We start from the raw sequence: 18,749 nt of genomic DNA on the forward strand, positions 1-18,749 counted from the left end.
CTGTCCTATCATCCCCCTGCCGTACTCGAAAGGGACCGAGCCCACGGGAGCGGGGAAGGTGGGGTGGCTGGGGCGAGCTGTTCTCTGGGTGCTGGTGCGTCTCTGGGGGAACGTCCTCTTTGGGGTGACCTGCAGCAGGAGCGGGTGGGATGTAAGATACAGCTCTGGGGCCAGGACAGCATGGCTGGGAACTGAAGGCCTGTTGCCTTGAAGAGACCCAGCGCCTCTCAGCTCTGGAGCAAGGGGCAGTGGTCCCTGTGGGGAGGTGCAGAGTGCGCCCCATGCACCCCTCCATCCAGCAGCAGCTACAGGCATGGGCCCAGTCCAGCACCCCACCTCCAGCCAGCACCTCAGGGGGACACAGCAGTAAGTGCCTGGGTTAGAATACAGCCAGGACCCCAAGGGGGGTGTGGGGAAGATGCCAAAATTCAGTCCACCTGCCATCTCAGTACTGAGGAACCCACCTACAGGTAGGGGGCAGGTCAGCAGCTGCCCTGTCTCCCCCTCATGACAGTGATCCTCGGGGGGGGGGGGCACAGAAGAAGTCACCCACTTCCCATAACCCAAGAGCAATAGGACACTCCACAAAATGCAAAAGGGCACATTCAAAACAGATGAAGAAACACTTTCCCCCCGACACACAGCAGCCAACCGGCCTGTGGTACTCATTGCCACAGGATGTCAGGGAGGCCAAGCGCTAGGTGCAGTTCAGAGAGGGAGCAGGCGTTAGGGTGACCAGATGTCCCGATTTTATAGGGACAGTCCTGATTTTTGGGTCTTTTTCTTATATAGGCTCCTATTATCCCCCCCCCTCACCCCCCGTCCCGATTTTTCACACTTGCTGTCTGCTCACCCTGGCAGGCGTTTACATGAACACAAGACTAGCCAGATGCTGCACAGTGACTACGTAGACTGCAAACCCTTTGGGGCCAGGATCTCTGTTTGCAGAGCACCTAGCGCCGCAGGGCCCTGGCCCACGACTGGGGTTTCTTGGTGTTACAATAGTAAAACAAGTATGCTTAATGCTGGGAAGGGCTGGGAGCCTGGGGCTTCAGGGCTTGGCTGTCTGGGCTCGGGAGGAGACTCCCCTGGGGTCAGATTATCCCACTGCTGCTCCCGCAGGGGGTCTGGCGCCTTCCTCCAAAGCAGTTGGGGCTGCCACTGTCAAAGCAGGGCCCCTGAGCTAGACAGGCCCCAGGTCTGACCTGCGCCCACGTCCCTCGCCAGAGCAACAGGCTGGCGTTCACCACCTGGGGCCCAGTTCTGCCCGCTCCCTTCTCTGTCCTGCCCACCCCAGCTTTAGCTGCTAAGCCTCCTCTCCTGCAGCCAGGGAAAGCGGAGCTTCAGGGTTGCCAGAGGGTCCCCAAGGGGCCAGCCCCCTGCCCCCACCCCAGGCTCTGAGACAGGGGGGCTTACACCCCAAATGGCACCGGGGCTGTGTGACACAAGCCTGCCTGGGGCCAGCCCAGCGGGGTTAAAGGGGGCAGTGCTAGCTACATCCAGGGAACCGAAGGGAGCAGGGCTGGTACCCGACAGATGTGGGAGGCTGGGAACAGCTTCCCCAAGGATGGGGTGGGAGCTGGGCGCTCCACTGGGGTAGAGCTGAGACAGGGCCCAGGCAGCTCTCTGGGATGTGGCCCCAGGAAGGGGAGTTGCAGACTAGACTGGAGCCAGGCTGTGCAATCACCGCTCCCCGGTGGTTACTTACCCCAGAGCCCGAGGTCGTGGCAGGGGTGCTGGGAGGCGCTGGCGGGGGGCATGCATCTAGGTCCCTGACAGAGACTGTCCCTTGAGATGCCCCAGTCCAGCAGGGAGCCCTGTGCTGAGCCTGGCTGCAGCAGGGGGGCAGGTTTCTAGGGGGCCTCCTAGAATTGCAGGGCAGAGCAGCCCCCGCACTGCAGCAGGGCAGCCTCCGGGAGCACCCAGCCAGCCCTTCCTCAGAGCAAAGGGTGCTGCCTGGGCCATGGCAGGCAATGGGGCTGCTGGGAGCAGATGCTGCTGTAGCTGGGGGGCTCTGGTCCCCCAGCTGCCTCTGCCGCCGTCTCCCCCTCTGACGGTCGGTCAGCGGGCGGAGCAGGAGCCGGAGCCGGCAGTCGAGGAGGAAGAGCAGAACCACACAGGGGATGAGCAGGGCAATGAGCAGGCAGAGTATGGGCTGCAGGGCCCCCAGGAGCACAACGACCCACTCCTGCCCTGGGCTGGGAGCAGCCCCTCGGGGGGCCCGCCTGCTGCAGGCCTGATTAAATCTGGCCAGGGCGGTGCAGGGGAGCAAATGACTGTGAGCTGGGAGGGGCTGGGAGTGGAGCCAGCTGCGCACGAGGGGCCGAGCACCTGCCCTTGGGGAGAGGGCAGGGGGCTGAGGACTGCAGCTGCCTGCATTTTGTCAGCCCCAGGGAAGCAGGGACAGGCACCTGTATGTGTGGGGTGGCTCCTAGGTTAGGTCCCCCCTGCAGGGGTGAGCAGAGGGCAAAGTATCATCAACCCCCCCGGCGGCTGAGATCCCGGCCCCGTGGGGAGCACTGGGGAAGGGGGACGCCCTTGTCCCACGGGAAGGTGAGCGCTCACAGAGTTCGGTAGGGGAGAAAGGTGCCATGCTTAACCCTGGCTGCTCCCGGGGCACACACAGGTCTGCCCGGCTCGCCGCCTGGAGCCCTGTTGCAGGCAGCTCCGCTCTGGCCTGAAAGTACCTTCAGTTCTTAAAGAGCTGGCCAGAGCCATCCCACTGCTTGGCTAGAGCTTCCCAGGGCATCCCCAGCCCCTGCGTGTGTGTGAGACAGAGGGGCAACAGGCTGGTCTGCAGAGCAACTGTGGGTTACGCCCGCCAGCATAAGAACGGCCACACTGGGTCAGACCAATGGTCCATCCAGCCCAGGATCCTGTCTGCCGACCGTGGCACGTGCTAGATGCTTCAGAGGAAATGAACAGAACAGGGCAATTATCTAGTGATCCATCCCCTGTTGCTCATTCCCAACTTCTGGCTGTCAGAGCATCCCTGACCATCTTGGCTAATAGCCACTGATGGACCTGTCCGCCATGAACTTATCTAGTTCTTTTATTAACCCAGTTATACTTTTGCCCTTGCCTGGCAAGGAGTTCCACAGGTTGACTGTGCGTTGTGTGAAGAAATACTTCCTTTTGTTTGTTTTAAACCTGCAGCCTGTTAATTTCATTGGATGACCCCTGGTTCTTGTCTTAGGTGAAGGGGTAATTAACACTTCCCTAGTCACTTTCTCCACACTAGTCATAGACCTCTATCATATCCCTCCTTAGTCGTCTCTTTTCCAAGCTGTACAGTCCCAGTCTTATTAATCCCTTTTCATACAGAAGCTGTTCCGTACTCCAATTTTTCTATATATCATTTTTGAGATGGGGCAACCAGACCTGTACCCAGTATTCCAGATGTGGGTGTACCATGATTTAATTTAGTGGCAACATGATATTTTCTGTCTTACTATCTAGCACTTCCCTAATTGTTCCCAACATTCTGTTTGCTTTTCTGACGGTCGCTGCACATCGAGTGGATGTTTTCAGAGAACTCTCCACACTGACTCCAAGACCTTTCTTGAGTGGTAACAGCTTATTTAGACCCTGTCATTTTCTATGTAGAGTTGGGATTTTTCCAATGCGCATTACTTTGCATTTATCAACACTGAATTTCATCTGCCATTGTGTTTCCCAGTCACCCAGTTTTGTGAGGTCCCTTTGTAACTCCTCAAAGTCGGCTTTGGACTTGACTATCGTGAGTAACTTTGTATCATCTGCAGCCTATGCCAGTTGGCTGTTTACCCCCTTTTCCAGATCACTGATGAATATTTGAACAGCTCTGGTCCCTGTACAGAGCCCTGGGGATCTGTCCCCTTGCCTGTGAACAAATGATGGATAGACTGGGATCCTGCTCCAGGTCAGGCCAGCCCTCCCTGGCGGGCACAGGAAGAGCTGGTGTTCAAAAGGTTAAAGCACCCAGCTCTCCCCGGGCAAAGCATGGAGGGATTTGCACTCACCCCCCCCAAATGACTCCTTCCGCCCCTGGGAACAGCCCAAGGGGTGGTGAAAGCTGCCACTGGGCTGTGAACTCTGGGCAGAGCTCATTGCTCATCTCATTAGGCACCAACCTAGCAGTAGGGCCAGCAAAACCGTAGTGTAACTGAGGAGGAAACTGAGGCACATCCCCTTTGTGCAGCAGGCTGTTTAGTGAGATGCCCGCTCTGGCGCTAGGTGTCTGCCATTAGGCACTCAGCTCTCCCAGGGGCAGCCAAGGTGGCAGAGGCAGAGAGCCTGGCATGGGGAGGGCTCCGCCAAGACCCTTGCAGGGAGGCTTGTAGTTGTTCTCCTTAGTACGTAGCCCCTGGGTGCACAGACACAGCCATGCCCTGCGCACTGCCCCAGTGCCAAGAGCAGGACCCAGGAGTTCTGACTCCCAGCCAAGAGGCACCCCGGCTCTCAGCTGGCTGAACCCCCTTTGTTCCAGCAGGGGAGGGTGGCAGAGAGCTGGGGGCAGCTGGACCGTGCTGCATTGGAAAGGCCTGACTGTGAGAGGGGCTGGTCCCCACAGGCAGGTGCTCAGCACTTCCGAGTCCAGCCCTAAGGGACACCCTTGCCATTAGCCATGTGTTTTGCAGTAACAGCTAGAGGCCCCCCTCAGGAATCCAGCCCCCATGAGTGACCACCCAGCCCCTGCCCCACAGCACTTACCCTCCATCTCAGCTTTTGGCACTCGGCGGCCAAGAGGGCATCCAAACCCTTCCTCTCTGCCCCGAGTGCCAATGGTTGGTGGCCGTGCTGGAGGCCTGGCCCAGGTGATGGTCCCTATCGTGGCTAGGGCTGAGCAAGCCCCTATTTGCCTTGCAGTGTCTGTCAGGGGATAGAGGCCGGGGGCAGAAAACCCCAGAGCAAGGACTGCAGGGAAACACTTTATTGCCATTTACCAACACAAAGCACGGGGGAAAGCCACCAACCTGCAGGCCGAAGCCAGTTTTACCAACACAGAGTAGCTACAGAGCCCCCTCCATGCTGAGGGAGTTAACCCCCCCCCCGCCACACACACACACACACACACACACACACACACACACACACACACAGAGCCAGCTCCAAGAGCCCCTTCCCCCCACAAAACCCTCCAGGGCCAGGGGCACTGCTGCACCTAAAGCCCAGGGGTCCTGAGCAGGGCCAGGGGCCAGACTGGCAGTGAGCAGGGCTGGAGGGATGCAAAGCACGGCCCCTGGCTGCCTGTGGTGGGCAATGCCCTGGCACAGGGCTAGATTACAGCCTGCGAGCCGGCCCCTGAGCATCAGGCCAGTGCAGTGGTAGCGAGGGACCAGCAGAGTGCCTGCAGCAAGGGGCGGCTGTCGAGAAGGGCTGGGGGGGAGGCAGGCCTGGGCTGGGGCAGCGGGGGAGACCGGGCCAGCTGGCAGGGCCGTGGAGGGGACGGATACTGGAGAGGCGAAGCCAGGGGCTGCTGCAGCAGCGCGGGTGGCTGGGACAGGACTGGGAGCAGCCGCGTGTACTCAGGATGTGTACTCAGGGCTTGCTGGCGCTGCTCTGGCTGGGGGCACAACTGCGGAGATGGGGCCTGCCAGTGCTGCCTTGGCCAGGCTGGGAGCAGGGCCAAGGGGGTGGACTGGTGGCGCAGCAGAGGGGCCTGCGGCCAATGGGTGGGGGAGGATGGGAGCTGGAGAGATGGGGGCTGCAGTGGAGGGGTGTGCCAGAGCTGCAGGGGCAGGGATGGGACCTGCGGGTGAGACACTGGCTCAGTGGGGCACCAGGGAGGTGGGGCCTGCGGGCAATGCAGTGAAAGCACCTGCTGGGGCCACGCTGGCTGGGACAGGAGGGGTGGGGCTGGCTGGCGGTGGGAGGGTGGCGTGGGTGGGATGGAAGTGAGCGGGCATGGGGTCTCCAGGATCTTTTGCCAGTTGAGTGCAGGATCAAGGTAACCGCCTGGCCCGTCACTCCCCTGGGGTGGTGCCAGCGGCTGCATGCCAGCGTGAAGGGTTTCCCCTCGCGGCTTCTTCAGCCGCCGCAGGAGGGGGTGCTCCGGGTCCTTCCTCTTCAGGCCGGCTGACGTGGTACCATCGGGGGAGGCTGGGAGGGTGGGGGGCGCCTCTAAGCAGGGCACTGGGGTGCTGCTCATTCTCACGGGGTCACCCTCCAGGCCTGCGGATGAGAAGCAGAGACCGGGGTGAGGATCCAGAGCAGGACCTAGCGATCTACGCTGGAAAGCAGGTGCCGCGCGGGCACAGGCTGGCTGCGTTACGACAACACATGCAGGTCCCAGGCAGGGTCAGGCCCCACCAAGCCGGGTGCCCTCTGGGAACACAGCCCCTGTCCCACAGGGTTCACAGCTTCACCCATGGTGAGGGCAGCTAGGCTGGTGGGAAGCCCCTACCCCCAGCCTACAGCCCCATCTCGCTCGTCTTCATGGAAGGGGCTCGGCCTTGCCGTGGGAAGTAGTCGGAGAGCGTCAGGGCTGTGGAGACAATGCCCCACATCTGGGGAAAGGTGGATTTAGGGAGACTTGTCCAGCCCCAGCTCATCCTGCCAGCAACGGGAGGGCAGGAGCCACGTGACACTGGCTGGTTTTCCTGCTGCCGGGATAGCTCTAGACACAGAGGCCTGGTGTGCCTGGCAACCTCCTAGCACTGGCTGGGAGTCAGGATGCTGCAGCCTGATGCCCCATGCCAGCGGGAACTGCCCGTTACTGCCAGTGGCCAGTGGGCCAATCTCTGGCCCGCAGGAGACTCCAGTTGCCAGGAGACAAGAGCAGGGGCCCATGCTTTGCCATGGCTATTGCATCTTGGGACCTGGGTGAGGGGAGTCACCTGAGTAACTCTGCTCTGTGGAGGGTTTAAAGCCCTATGGAAATATGAGGGAGATCCCCCACCTGAGGGAGGCCAGGCCTGGCTCTGCAGCAGGGCAGGATCCTCTGGCTGGGCACTCAGGCCAGTGCTGGCAGAAGGGGCCCTAGCACTCGGGTGCATCTGTTTTTGGACACCTGAGAAGTCAGATCCCTGGGGTCTCAAGCTGGGCATACGAAGCCAGTGGCCATTTTTGGACGGCACTGGCCTGAGTGGCCCGACAGTCACAGGCAGAGGTAGGAGCAGGAGCTCAGCCTGCTGTGTCCAGTCCCTTGCTGGGACAAGGCCCCCTGCCCTTCTACAGCCACCTGGCGAAGCCCCAGTTAAGTCAGGGGCCTCCCTCCCAGCTGTCTGCTTTGGCCAGTGCCCCATTAAAAGCCAGGGCCAGACTGGGGGTGGGGTTTCCAGGTGCAATTCCCCGTGCTGATTTTGCTGGGGTGTCCTGCCCCTCGGAGCAGCCAGTCTCGCAGGTGAGATTTGATGGGGCACCTGAGCAGCAGTCACAAGAACTGCCTCAGAGCAAGGCCCTGGGCTGGGCCTGGCTTCCCCTGCTACTCCACAGGGGCCCTGGCACAGCCAGCTGCAGGGCCCACTTGCTGAGATCTTTGCCTCGGGCTGGCTTGGGAAGATGTTGGGAGCCTGGTGTCAGTCAGTGCTCGTGGGACTGTCTGGGCTTGGGATGTACATGGCCAGAGACGACTGAAGAGAACACCAGGCAGCCACCCCGCCCCAACCAGCGCCCCCAGTGCCAGCCATCTGTCCACCCATCCCTCCACATATTAATGCCAGGACATAAAGGGCTTGTCTCCATTGAGAAATTAATACAGATTAAGGGTGGGTGCAAATTTAAAGCAGAATAGCTATTCTGGATTAGCTTCTCATGGGGGCACTCTTATCCTGAATTGAGTGCTGTATTCCAAGTTTGCCTTTGGAAGTGGATTAAGCTAACTTGTGATAAAGCACTCAATTCGGAATAAGAGCGTCCACACAGGCAGCTAAGCCAGAATAGCTCCCTGTGTAGACAAGCCCGAGGGTGCTTAATGGAGATCAAACAGTACAGCACCTGCTAGAAACATCTCCTGGTCTTCTGCTTCCCCACCGTCAGACTCCTCCTCCGTGAGAGAGCCGGCGCTGTCCAGGTCCGTCGAGCCGGCGCTGTCCAGGTCCGTCGAGCCGGCGCTGCACTCACAGCGTGGGGAGTGGCTGGGGTGCTCCAAGTCATACATCAGCTTGGTGACCTGGCTCCCAAGGATGGCGTGCAGCTCCGGATAGAACGGGCAGCGGCCCCGCCCCGCCCCGATCTGGCGGTTGAAGTACTGCTTCATCATGGCATTGGCCTTCATGCGGCACTGCTGGGGCGATCGCCTGACTCCCGCTCCCATGAGCTCCAGGGACATCTCCCGGGCCAGCGGCACGCCGTGCGCCACCCGGCCTGCTATGCCCTTCCAGACCGAGAGCAGGCTCCTCATCTCCGCCTCCGACCACACTGGGCCCGCGCCGTTTCGGGAAGCGGAGAGGGGGAGAGGTCAGTAACAAGCAGGTGGCACAGCCAGGTGTGTTAGCACTGCTGGCCCAGCCCCCCAGCTCCACCCACGGCCAGAACCAGCGGCCACCTGGGAAAGCGCAATTCCTCCCCAGCCCCGTCTGTTAGCGGTTGGCTATGCTCCGACACAGACGGAGTCACCTGGACACTCTCACTGGGCCTTGTGGCGGAGAGTTCCCCAGGCGAGGTGCGCAGCTGCTGACGATCTGCCTGCTCCCTGCCCCAGGTGGGCTCTGTAACACTTTGGTCTAGCTCTGGTTGGGCTTAGAGTGCAGGAGCTGGCCTGGGATAGACAGGTCAGACTCGATGATCCCAGCCTTAACCTGTAGGACTGTCTCCTCTCAGGACAGCCTCAGGCTCTCCTAGCCTCCAATTCTCCTGGCCCAGCTCACCCCAGCCCCCTCCTTCTCTAGAGACGGGGAGAGCAGAATGGAGCGGGTGCCCCATTGACCCATGGGATGGCATTGCTAGAGTACCGGTATCTGCGAAGGACGGGGCTGTAGACTAGGGAGGGGCTCCCCGTTTGCACGAGCAGCCTCGCCCTGCGGGGTGGCCGGTGCCAGGGCACAGTGGATGGGGACAACAGGAGTACAGGGGTGCACCCTCTAGGCGTCACCCGCTGCAGGCTGTCCTGGGAAGCCAGGGTTTGAGGTCCCAGGCGCTATATTCCAGCTACGCCCCAGGAGGAAGCAAAGTAGCCCTGCCGAGGCAGGGTCAGCACCAAGAACCCAGTCGTGCGTGGATGCTGGCTGAGTGGGGCCATGCCAGGTCCTGAGCAAAGCTGACCTACTCTCCTGGGAACAGAGAGGGCTCCAGGAGGGCCCTTCGCTGAGCCAGCTGAGGATGCCAGAAACTCACTCCATGGGGTATCCTGGCCTCTGGCACCCAGGGTGCTGGTCTGCAGCACACGGGGCTCCCTGCGTCAGGCACCTCTAGCCCCAGGGTGGCCGCGTCAGTCATTGCGGCCGAAGCAGGGTTTCCAGCACTGTGCTGGAGACCGTCCTCCCCCGGCCAGCCTAACGAGGCAAATTACCACCCACCTCCACATGTGTAGTCGGAGTCCTGCTGGGGCCACCCAGGGAGGATAGAATCCAGGACCTGCTGCAGGCTGGTGGCCATGGTACTGCCCCGCTTCCTAGTGCCCGCCCAGCCTCGGAACCAGGGCATCTGCAAGGGGCAGAATTTCCGAGTTACTGTCCGGGTAACGGAGGGCAGATCCCCTGCTCAAGGGGAGCCTCACCAAGTCAGTGATCTCGTCTCCTCCACCTGGCTGGAATGGCTTAATGGCTGCAGGTGGAAGCTAGACCAATTTGGACTGGAACAAGGTGTACAGTTTTGACAGTGAGGGTCGTTAACCATTGGAACCGAGGGTCATGCTGGATTCTCTATCACTGACCAGTTTCAAATCAAGATTGGATGTTTTTTTTCTCATAACACAGGAGCTGGGGACAGCCCTGCGTTACGCAGCTGGCCTCTCCTGGGGTTTAATGGCCTTTGCGTGGCGAGGGAGAGGGGACAACATTACTGACTTCCTGTCTCATCTGGCAGCCCCAGCAGTGGCCCAGGACCGTGCTGTGCCAGGCACGGCACAGACAGCCCCTGCCCCAGGGAGCTCAGCAGACACTGTGGAGGGTGACCAGGGAGAAGGGTGGCCAGCCAAGAGCCAGCTCAGGAACCCACTTTCCCCCGAGAGCCACAGGCCTTCTGTGGCTTGGAACAGCAGAGACGGGGTCCTGGACAGTTGCCGATGCAGGGCCAGTTTAATGCTGAGGGCTGGAGGAGAAGGACAGGAGACAGCCCGGGTGTTATGGCCCTGCTCCCCAGGGGTACCCTGCTGCCTGGCACCCATTGATTTCAATACCTCCATGGGTCTGAGCCCGAGGCACCACCTCCCCTGCATGCAGCTGTCCTGGGAACCACAGTACCAGCCCCTGCTTTCCCCAAAGCACCGGCTCTGGCCTGCAGGCAAAGAGACATGGCATCACGGGTGCCAGTCTGAGACAGCTGCTAGGATGGACAAACCAGTGGCCTAGCTAAGCCGTCCCCCTTCCCCTGCAGCCAATACCTCCCATTCCCATGGGATTGGGGGGCACACCTGGCCCAATGCCCTGCAGCCCTTCCCAGGGTGGCTAGGCCCCAGACTTACCCTGGAGCTGGGTTCCAGCAGGTTGTCCCCACGCAAGCCCGAGATGGGGAGAAAAGCCACAGTTGCTGGGTTCTTGCCCAGCTGGCGGAGGCAGGCGCTCACTGCCTGGGTGATCTCCTGGTAGCGCTGGCGGCTGTAGGGAGGCTGCGTGGCATCCATCTTGTTCACACAGACGACGAGCTGCTTGGCCGGCAGGTTGCAGGCCAGGAGGACCAGCTGGTATGGGACAGCACAGCCGGCCTCACGCGGTCCCGCGGCTGCGGGCACCAGCAGCATGGCAGCGCCGGCCTGGGGGAGACGAGAGCTGGTTAATGCCTGGGTGTGATAAACACGATGCACACGAAGCCAGGGAAACACAGGCACGAGCGCTGGGCCATGCCCCGGCTACGTAACCGCTGCCGTCCAGGGCACAGAGCAGTCTGCGCCCATCGGGGTCCGGCGCCCGATCTCGTGCTGGGTGCGTGGCTCACGCCCACTGGGTCCGGGTGCTCTATCCAGCGCTGGGTGTGGCTACGGGGCAGGAGTAGAGATTCCAGTGCAGGGCAGGATGCAGATACCCGATTTGGGGTGGGATGGGGGGCAGGGGGTTAGGGGCACTGAGACGGGGGGGGGCAAACCTCCTCTTCCCCCAGAGAAGAGGAAAGGGAGGAAGGAGACAGGAGCAGGCAGCAGAGAAGCCAAGGGCAGACAGCCATGGCCCGACGATGCACCCTGCACATCAGCCCTGAATATTTAGTTACTGCTAGGGCCATGTGCCCTGTGACCCCCCCGGGGGAGAAATAAAGGGCAGCAGCAGAATTAATGCCAGCCAAGAGAGGCTGGCCAGGCAAAGGGCACCACAGCTGAGCCTGCCCGTTCAGCTATCCAAGGTACCTGGGTGGCCACGGCACGGCGTCTGACTGAACCCTGCCCAACGTGCCGATAACCAGCACATGGACATGGGTTAAAGTGGGTTAGTGGAAGGAAATCTTTAGAGCAAGATCCAGAGCTTTTGAGGCCAGAAGAGATGGTTAAATCTTCCCGTCCAGCCTCCTGCCGGAGACCCAGCCTTGACTCAGCCTCCAAGTGATGGAGAACCACACCCCTCGCCCCCGCAGCCCGGGGTGAGTTTCTACCCTGCGTCAGCATCTAGCCAGCGGATCCTGGGTTTGTCAGCGAGCTCCCCACCAAGCAGGGCCCCAGCCATTCTGGTAATGCACCCCCCAGCCTGGCACTTACCTGAGCACTGCCTGGGAACCGGTTACTGGGCAGCCCCCTGGGCTCCAGGGAATCGACAATGACGACCTCGTACTTTGGGGTCTTGACGTGCTGCAGGAGGTGACGGGGGGCTGCGCCCTGCTGCTGCTCTGTGCTCGGCCTGTCCAGCACCCGGGCATGCGTGGGGGGGCTCTTCCCGGTCTGCACAGGGAGGGACGCCGGTTACAGTTCTCATACGAGCCAGCAACAGCCACCTATCTTTAGACAAGGTACCCACAGAGCAACCAGCTGAGGCAAACCTCAGCCTCCCTCCGTCCCCCTGCCCAGCATCCCCCCTGGCATGCAGCAGACATGCCACCCAGGAGTCTATGGGAACGGGGGCCTTGCGAGTGTCCCAGAGACCGGGGCAGCAGCCCTTTGTCTGACACACCTGGCACAATCGTGAGGTTCTCTCAGCTACGGGACAGCGAGCTCACGCCGGGGCAGCCTGGCTGAGGAATGCACATGGGCCTGGGAGTCGGTGGTTCTAATCCTGCTTCTGCCACCAGCTGCTGCCCTTGGGAAAGGCCTTGGGCAGCGCTTACTTTGTAACAAAAGAGGTGCCAGGACTCAAGCAATTGTTTTACATTCATAACTGATGCAGCAAGCCGAGAGGTGCTTAAACACTAGTCTTGGGACTGAATTCCCAGGGGCGGGCCCCGCCTCGGGGCATGCAATTTGAGACATACTAGGGCTCGATTCTCAAGCGTGGACTGCAGAGTCACGCCCCCAGGGGCTCAGCCAGGTCTGTGGCACCCAGAACTACTGATCTGCCCCGGAGGAGATGGGCTGGGGCTGCAGAGCACCGTGGAAGTGCTGAGGGGAAACACTGGGCTCCTGTGGCTATTGGCGGCTTTGCCGGACGGGGGGCCGGGCAGGGTGCTCCAGCACCGGTGGTTCAGTTTTGTTACACTGGAAAGCTAAGCCCGGTGTCCCTGGAAACCTCCCTGGGTGACTGCGGAGCTGCTGGTCCGGTGGCACTGACACGGCTCTCGGGCTGAGACTAGCTGCTACCTTGGAAGGGCTGCAATTGTGTGTTAGACAAGGCCTTCGGAGAAGCTCGTCGGGCTCCAGTTCCCCGGGGGATGAGGGCTGAGAAATCCTCACTAGGCAGGACTGCGTCCTCCAGCTGCCCCGAGAAGAGACCCCAGCCCCCCCGGGTCACTCCGAGCCCATCCGCTCGGCCAGCCGGGGGGGCCTGCGGAAACGCTTCTCTTTGAAGTGGAGACGGAGGCTGACTTTGCCTGTCCAGCAGCAGTGAGGGGCCTAACCCCGGCCCCACCGTTGATGGGTCCCCCGTAGAACGGGCCTTGGCCGAGGGACCTCGCGGACAGTCTCATCGCAGAGCTTCCCCCCCATGCCGTGCAGCCCAGGCTCTGGTAGCGAGTGGTGGGGCACAGGGCCGAAGGGCACCCGTCTGCCCTGCAGACGGCCCCTAGCCCCGGTTACCTCTCTCTGGGGTTTCTCCAGACTCTTCCAGCTGTCGCCCCCTCTGCGGAGCAGGTGTCTGGTCAAGGTGGATTTCCCAGAGGCCTCTGGGCCGAGCACCAGGATCTGGAGCCGAGCCTGGCTCATGGGGCCACGGTGCAGCGACTGCTGGCGCAGGGGAAGCGAGGGAGCGTCAGGGGCTGTCTGCACCCAGGGAGCGCGCGGGGCGAGCCGCCAGCGGAGAGACCCTGTAAGCCAAGGACGGGCTCAGCCTCTCTGGGCAAGGCCTGGATTACACCGGGGCAGGGCAGCGACGCGTGGGCTGGGCCAGCGACACAGGGGCTGGCTGCTCAGAGACCTGCAGGTGCTGGGGCTAAGGCCATCAGAGAGGTACCAGGGGGTCACATGCCACAGAGCTCTCGGTGTACGCCGGGGTGCCATGCATCACCCCGTTCCTCCCAGGAGCCCCCCTCCCAGCCCCCTATTATTTCAGGAACTCCCCACTACTCCCCCTGACAGGGAGTCAGTGTGCCCCCTATTTCCCTCCCATACCAGGCTCATGCCAGCAGCTGTCTGCACCCCTATTATCAGTCCCCCCCAGACCCAGGATTCTGTGTGCACCCCCATTCTCACCTTTCTGGGTCCCCCAAACTCACCTCACAGCCCCCTTTCCCCCCATACCAGCCTCTCCCAGCCAGGGTAGGGTGAGCACAGGGCATTCCCCCACCCTGGGGAGAGAAGCAGTACTCTGCTGGGAGGATGGGCCCGCTATTGTTATCCTGAGAGGTGCTAATGGGTGCCATCAGCCAGTCTGAGCTACAGACAATGGCCCAGGCAGCTAAAGGTCTTGTGGGCTCAGCAAATGGTGGGGACTCTGTGTGCCCCCCAGATCAGCAGGGCTCTGGCCATGGACGCCTGGAACATGCCCTGACACTTCAGTATTGACTGGACACAGCAAGTGACCGAATTGCAGCCCAGGGCAAGGTGCTCACAAGCGCAGCCGATGAGCCCCAGTCCCGGCAGAGAACCACCCCTAAACCTGCTCGCTCCAAACCCCTGCCCCTCACTGGGGAGATGCTGGGAGAGCAGAAGCCTGCTCACCCCCCAGGAGAATCACCCCAGCCAATACAGACTGGGGCCAGAGGACCAGCCAGGGCTACCCAGCTGGGGGCAGGGAATCCAGGCTGATCTCCCCCATCCCATCCCACTGGCATCTCCCCCTGCAACCTCAGTCCAGCCTAGCCAGTGTTACACTCTCATGGAGCCACTGACCGGCGCCCCCCGAGACATACTCAGCGCCGTGTGGGCCTGGAGCCGTCATGGATCCAACCCCTTGTGTGGAGCCAGCATCAGGCACCCCTACAAGGGCTGCTTCCCCTTCCCCTTCCCCTTCCCCGGGAGCTTTTAAACCAGTCAGGGAGTGGGGAGCACCAGCCCTGCATTTCAGACCAGGCCTGGCTCCCAGGGCCCCCCACCCAGCCAGCTGCCCTTACCTCTGTCCCAGCACTGACTCCAGACACAGCTACCTGCAGCCTGCCCCACCCTGCCCTCCACCTGGCTCTTTAAAGAGTCTGGCTCCCCAGGGACTCCGCCCACAGAGTTAGCCACACCCACACCAGTGTAGCAGAGCCCTAGATGGCCAAAGCATTGCCCCATCCATGCCCCCTGCCTGGGCAGCGGGGCCAGGGGGTGTCAGGATCCCAGGTGCTCACATGGAGTATCCCCTTTACACCAGTCCCGCTTCCCAGGGCCCCTCGCTCCTGTGCTCCCCATGTGTCCCTGGCCCGCCCGGCTCACCCCATGCCCAGCAGGATTCCGAGCTGAGGGACAGCGGGACTCATGGGGGTGTGGTTCCCCGGCACCCTGAGAATGGGCAGCCCCCTTGCTGAGCCGGGGGCTCCCCGGGCTTTCAGATGGGTTTTAAGCCTTTACTCTCAGGCCTTCTCTGTGTGGGAAAGTGGCACCAGTTTGACCGATGGAGTGAAAGTGGAGCCAACCCCATGTGGACGCTCTGATTTGGGTTTCAGAGGGGTTGGGACAGACCAGTTCCAACATGTTCCTAATCGATTTCAGCTAGACATCCTGGAGAGGCAGGGACAGCTGCACAGGGCTCCTTCTTCCCCCCAGGATGGGTTGCTGAGCCCCACCCCCCCGGGATCAGCAGGGCTCCCCAGTTCTTCCTCCCAGGAGCTGGACTGTCGCTGCTGGGGTGGGGCTGCTAGGGGCTCCCAGAGCAGTCGGGCTTGGTGTTATCACTCCATTGAGATTCACTGGGTGCTCCTCCCTGCTCGGGCTGTCTGCAGAGTTGAGCAGCGTCGCTGCGTCAGTCACTTGGGGCAGCTCCCCCTCTCACAGCAATGGGCTCAGGCTCTCTGCAGACTCAGGCAGTGTTGTTGCATTGGTCACTCAGGGCAGCTCCCCCCTCTCAGGGCAATGGGCTCAGGCTCTCTGCAGACTCAGGCAGTATCGCTGTGCTGGTCACACTCAGGTCAGCTGCCCTGTCTCACAGCAATGGGCTCAGGCTCTCTGCAGACTCAGCGGCCCTGCTGTGTCAGTTATACTCAGGGAAGCTCTCCCCTCTCACTGCAATGGGCTCAGACTGTCTGCAGACTCACGCAGCACCCCTGTGTCAGTTCCCCCCTCTCAGGGGAATGTACTCAGGCTCCCTGCAGACTCATGAAGCATTGCTGTGTCGGTTATGCTCAGGGCAGCTCCCCCCTCACAGCAGTGGGCTCAGGCTCTCTGCAGACTCTGGCAGTGTCACTGTGTCAGTTACATTTGGAGCAGCGCCCCCCTCTCAGGGCGATGGGCTCAGGCTCTCTGCAGACTCGGGCCGTGTCTCTGTGTCAGTTACACTCGGGGCGGTGCCCCCCTCTCAGGGCGATGGGCTCAGGCTCTCTGCAGACTCGGGCAGTGTCACTGTGTCAGTTACATTTGGAGCAGCGCACTCAGGGTGGTGCCTCCCTCTCAGGGCAATGGGCTCAGGCTCTCTGCAGACTCTGGCCATGTCTCTGTGTCAGTTACATTCGGGGCAGTGCCCCCCTCTGAGGGCGCTGGGCTCAGGCTCTCTGCAAACTCTGGCAGTGTCACTGTGTCAGTTACATTTGGAGCAGCGCACTTGGGGTGGCGCCCCCCTCTGAGGGCAATGGGCTCAGGCTCTCTGCAGACTCGGGCCGTGTCTCTGTGTCAGTTACACTGGGGGCGGTGCCCCCCTCTGAGGGCGATGGGCTCAGGCTCTCTGCAGACTCGGGCTGTGTCTCTGTGTCAGTTACACTCGGGGCGGTGCCCCCCTCTGAGGGCGATGGGCTCAGGGTCTCTGCAGACTCAGGCAGTGTCTCTGTGTCAGTTACACTGGGGGCGGTGCCCCCCTCTGAGGGCGATGGGCTCAGGCTCCCTGCAGACTCAGGCGGATGCGGGCTGTGTGGGCCATGCTTGGGCCCTTTTTCAAGGTTTTCCTCACGCCCCCAAGGGCTAGAAACGCACTTACTAAAATGGAGGCTAAGCCTCTGCGTTAACCTTGTGACTTCAGCAGCCAGGCCCTGGGTACAGGCCTAGAGCGCCCAGGCCTTAACCCCTCCCAGAGCACGGTAGCGTCGCTGCTCAGAGGGAGCGTGGGTGGACGGACGTGTCAGGCCAGCCTCACCCCGGGGATAAGCCCTGGCTACACCAAGGAGCTGGGCCCTGGGGCATTTCCACGCTCTGCTCCCGTGAGAGGTGATTGCGGCTTTCAAACCATCCCTTTCCCTGCATCCGCCACCAGAGGGCAGCCGAACCCCGGGGGAAACCCTGGGGATGGGCCTCTGAGAGCTGGAGCTGACTAGCTTGGCCTTCCCCTCGCCCCGATCTCACCCCTATGGGGCAGGGACCGTACCCAGCTAGCAGGGCTCTCACGGGGCAGGAGGATGGCAGGGGGCGGCCAGCAGCTCCACAGATCCAAAGGGCACAGATGACCTGGAATGGCACAGGAGACGTTTCCTGCCTGCCAGGAGCATCCTGGCGGGTGGTGAAGCCCTTTATCTGGAGGGTCTTTACCCCCCAAAGCCTGTGACATGCTCCAGCCTACAAACAGTGTAGAACAGCTGCAATAGCTAGATGGGGCGGGGGGAGGTGGGGGGGGAGTGTCCATGCTTGTGAGCGCGGCTAATGCAGAGGGATCTGGTGCAGCCGGGTCGTCGTCGGGAGGATGCTGCTCACCGTAGTTGGACCGGGGCCGTGCCCCTCAGCACAGGGATGCTGCCTGAGTCTGCAGTGAGCACGGGGTGCAGATATGAGCTGTGTGCAGGCAGATGGGGGGCCATAGCTGGTGCTTTTCACAGCAGCTCTTGCCTCAGTGAGTTCTATGATTGCAGACAGCTGGGACAGATGGGATAACTGGCTCTGTGGATGAGGGGAAAGCAGGAGACGTGTTATTCCTTAACTTTAGCAAAACTTTTGATACGGTCTCTCACAGTATTCTTGCCAGCAAGTTAAAGAAGTATGGGCTGGATGAATGGACGATAAGGTGGATAGAAAGCTGGCTAGATCAATGGGTAGTGATCAAGGGCTCCATGTCTAGTTGGCAGCCGGTATCAAGTGGAGTGCCCCAACGGTCGGTCCTCGGGCCGGTTTTGTTCAATATCTTCATTAATGATCTGGAGGATGGTGTGGACTGCACCCTCAGCAAGTTTGCAGATGACACTAAACTGGGAGGAGAGGTAGATACGCTGGAGGGTAGGGATAGGATACAGAGGGCCCTAGACAAATTGGAGGATTGGGCCAAAAGAAATCTGATGAGGTTCAACAAGGACAAGTGCAGAGTCCTGCACTTAGGACGGAAGAATCCCATGCACCGCTACAGACTAGGGACCGAATGGCTCGGCAGCAGTTCTGCGGAAAAGGACGTAGGGGTTACAGTGGACGAGAAGCTGGATATGAGTCAACAGTGTGCCCTTGTTGCCAAGAAGGCCAATGTCATTTTGGGCTGTATAAGTAGGGGCATTGCCAGCAGATCGAGGGACGTGATTGTTCCCCTCTATTCGACATTGGTGAGGCCTCATCTGTTTTGGGCCCCACACTACAAGAAGGATGTGGAAAAACTGGAAAGAGTCCAGTGGAGGGCAACAAAAATGATTAGGGGACTGGAACACATGACTTATGAGGAGAGGCTAGGGAACTGGGATTGTTTAGTCTGCAGAAGAGAAGAATGAGAGGGGATTTGATAGCTGCTTTCAACTACCTGAAAGGGGGTTCCAAAGAGGATGGCTCTAGACTGTTCTCAGTGGTACCAGATGACAGAACAAGGAGTAATGGTCTCAAGTTGCAGAGGGGGAAATTTAGGTTGGATATTAGGAAAAACTTTTTCACTAGGAGGGTGGTGAAACACTGGAATGCGTTACCTAGGGAGGTGATGGAATCTCCTTCCTTAGAAGTTTTTAAGGTCTGGCTTGACAAAGCCCTGGCTGGGATGATTTGATTGGGGATTGGTCCTGCTTTGAGCAGGGGGTTGGACTAGATGACCTCCTGAGGTTCCTTCCAACCCTGATCTTCTATGATTCTATGATCA

At 60.7% G+C, this 18,749-nt stretch overlaps 1 protein-coding gene across 1 annotated transcript; it reads right to left on the reverse strand.

Moving 5' to 3' along the window:
• Positions 1–5,059: 5,059 nt before the first annotated feature.
• LOC122465953 lies at positions 5,060–14,745 on the reverse strand. The gene is made up of 7 exons (XM_043547301.1): positions 14,701–14,745; positions 13,229–13,375; positions 11,762–11,941; positions 10,544–10,831; positions 9,438–9,564; positions 7,918–8,340; positions 5,060–6,153 (listed from the first exon to the last, which is right to left on the reverse strand). The coding sequence occupies exons 2-7, from the start codon at positions 13,352–13,354 to the stop codon at positions 5,291–5,293; spliced, it is 2,007 nt and encodes a 668-aa protein (XP_043403236.1). The 5' UTR covers positions 13,355–13,375; positions 14,701–14,745; the 3' UTR covers positions 5,060–5,290.
• Positions 14,746–18,749: the final 4,004 nt, after the last annotated feature.

This window comes from Chelonia mydas, chromosome 5, assembly GCF_015237465.2.
Source record: "Chelonia mydas isolate rCheMyd1 chromosome 5, rCheMyd1.pri.v2, whole genome shotgun sequence".
Taxonomy (NCBI): domain Eukaryota; kingdom Metazoa; phylum Chordata; order Testudines; family Cheloniidae; genus Chelonia; species Chelonia mydas.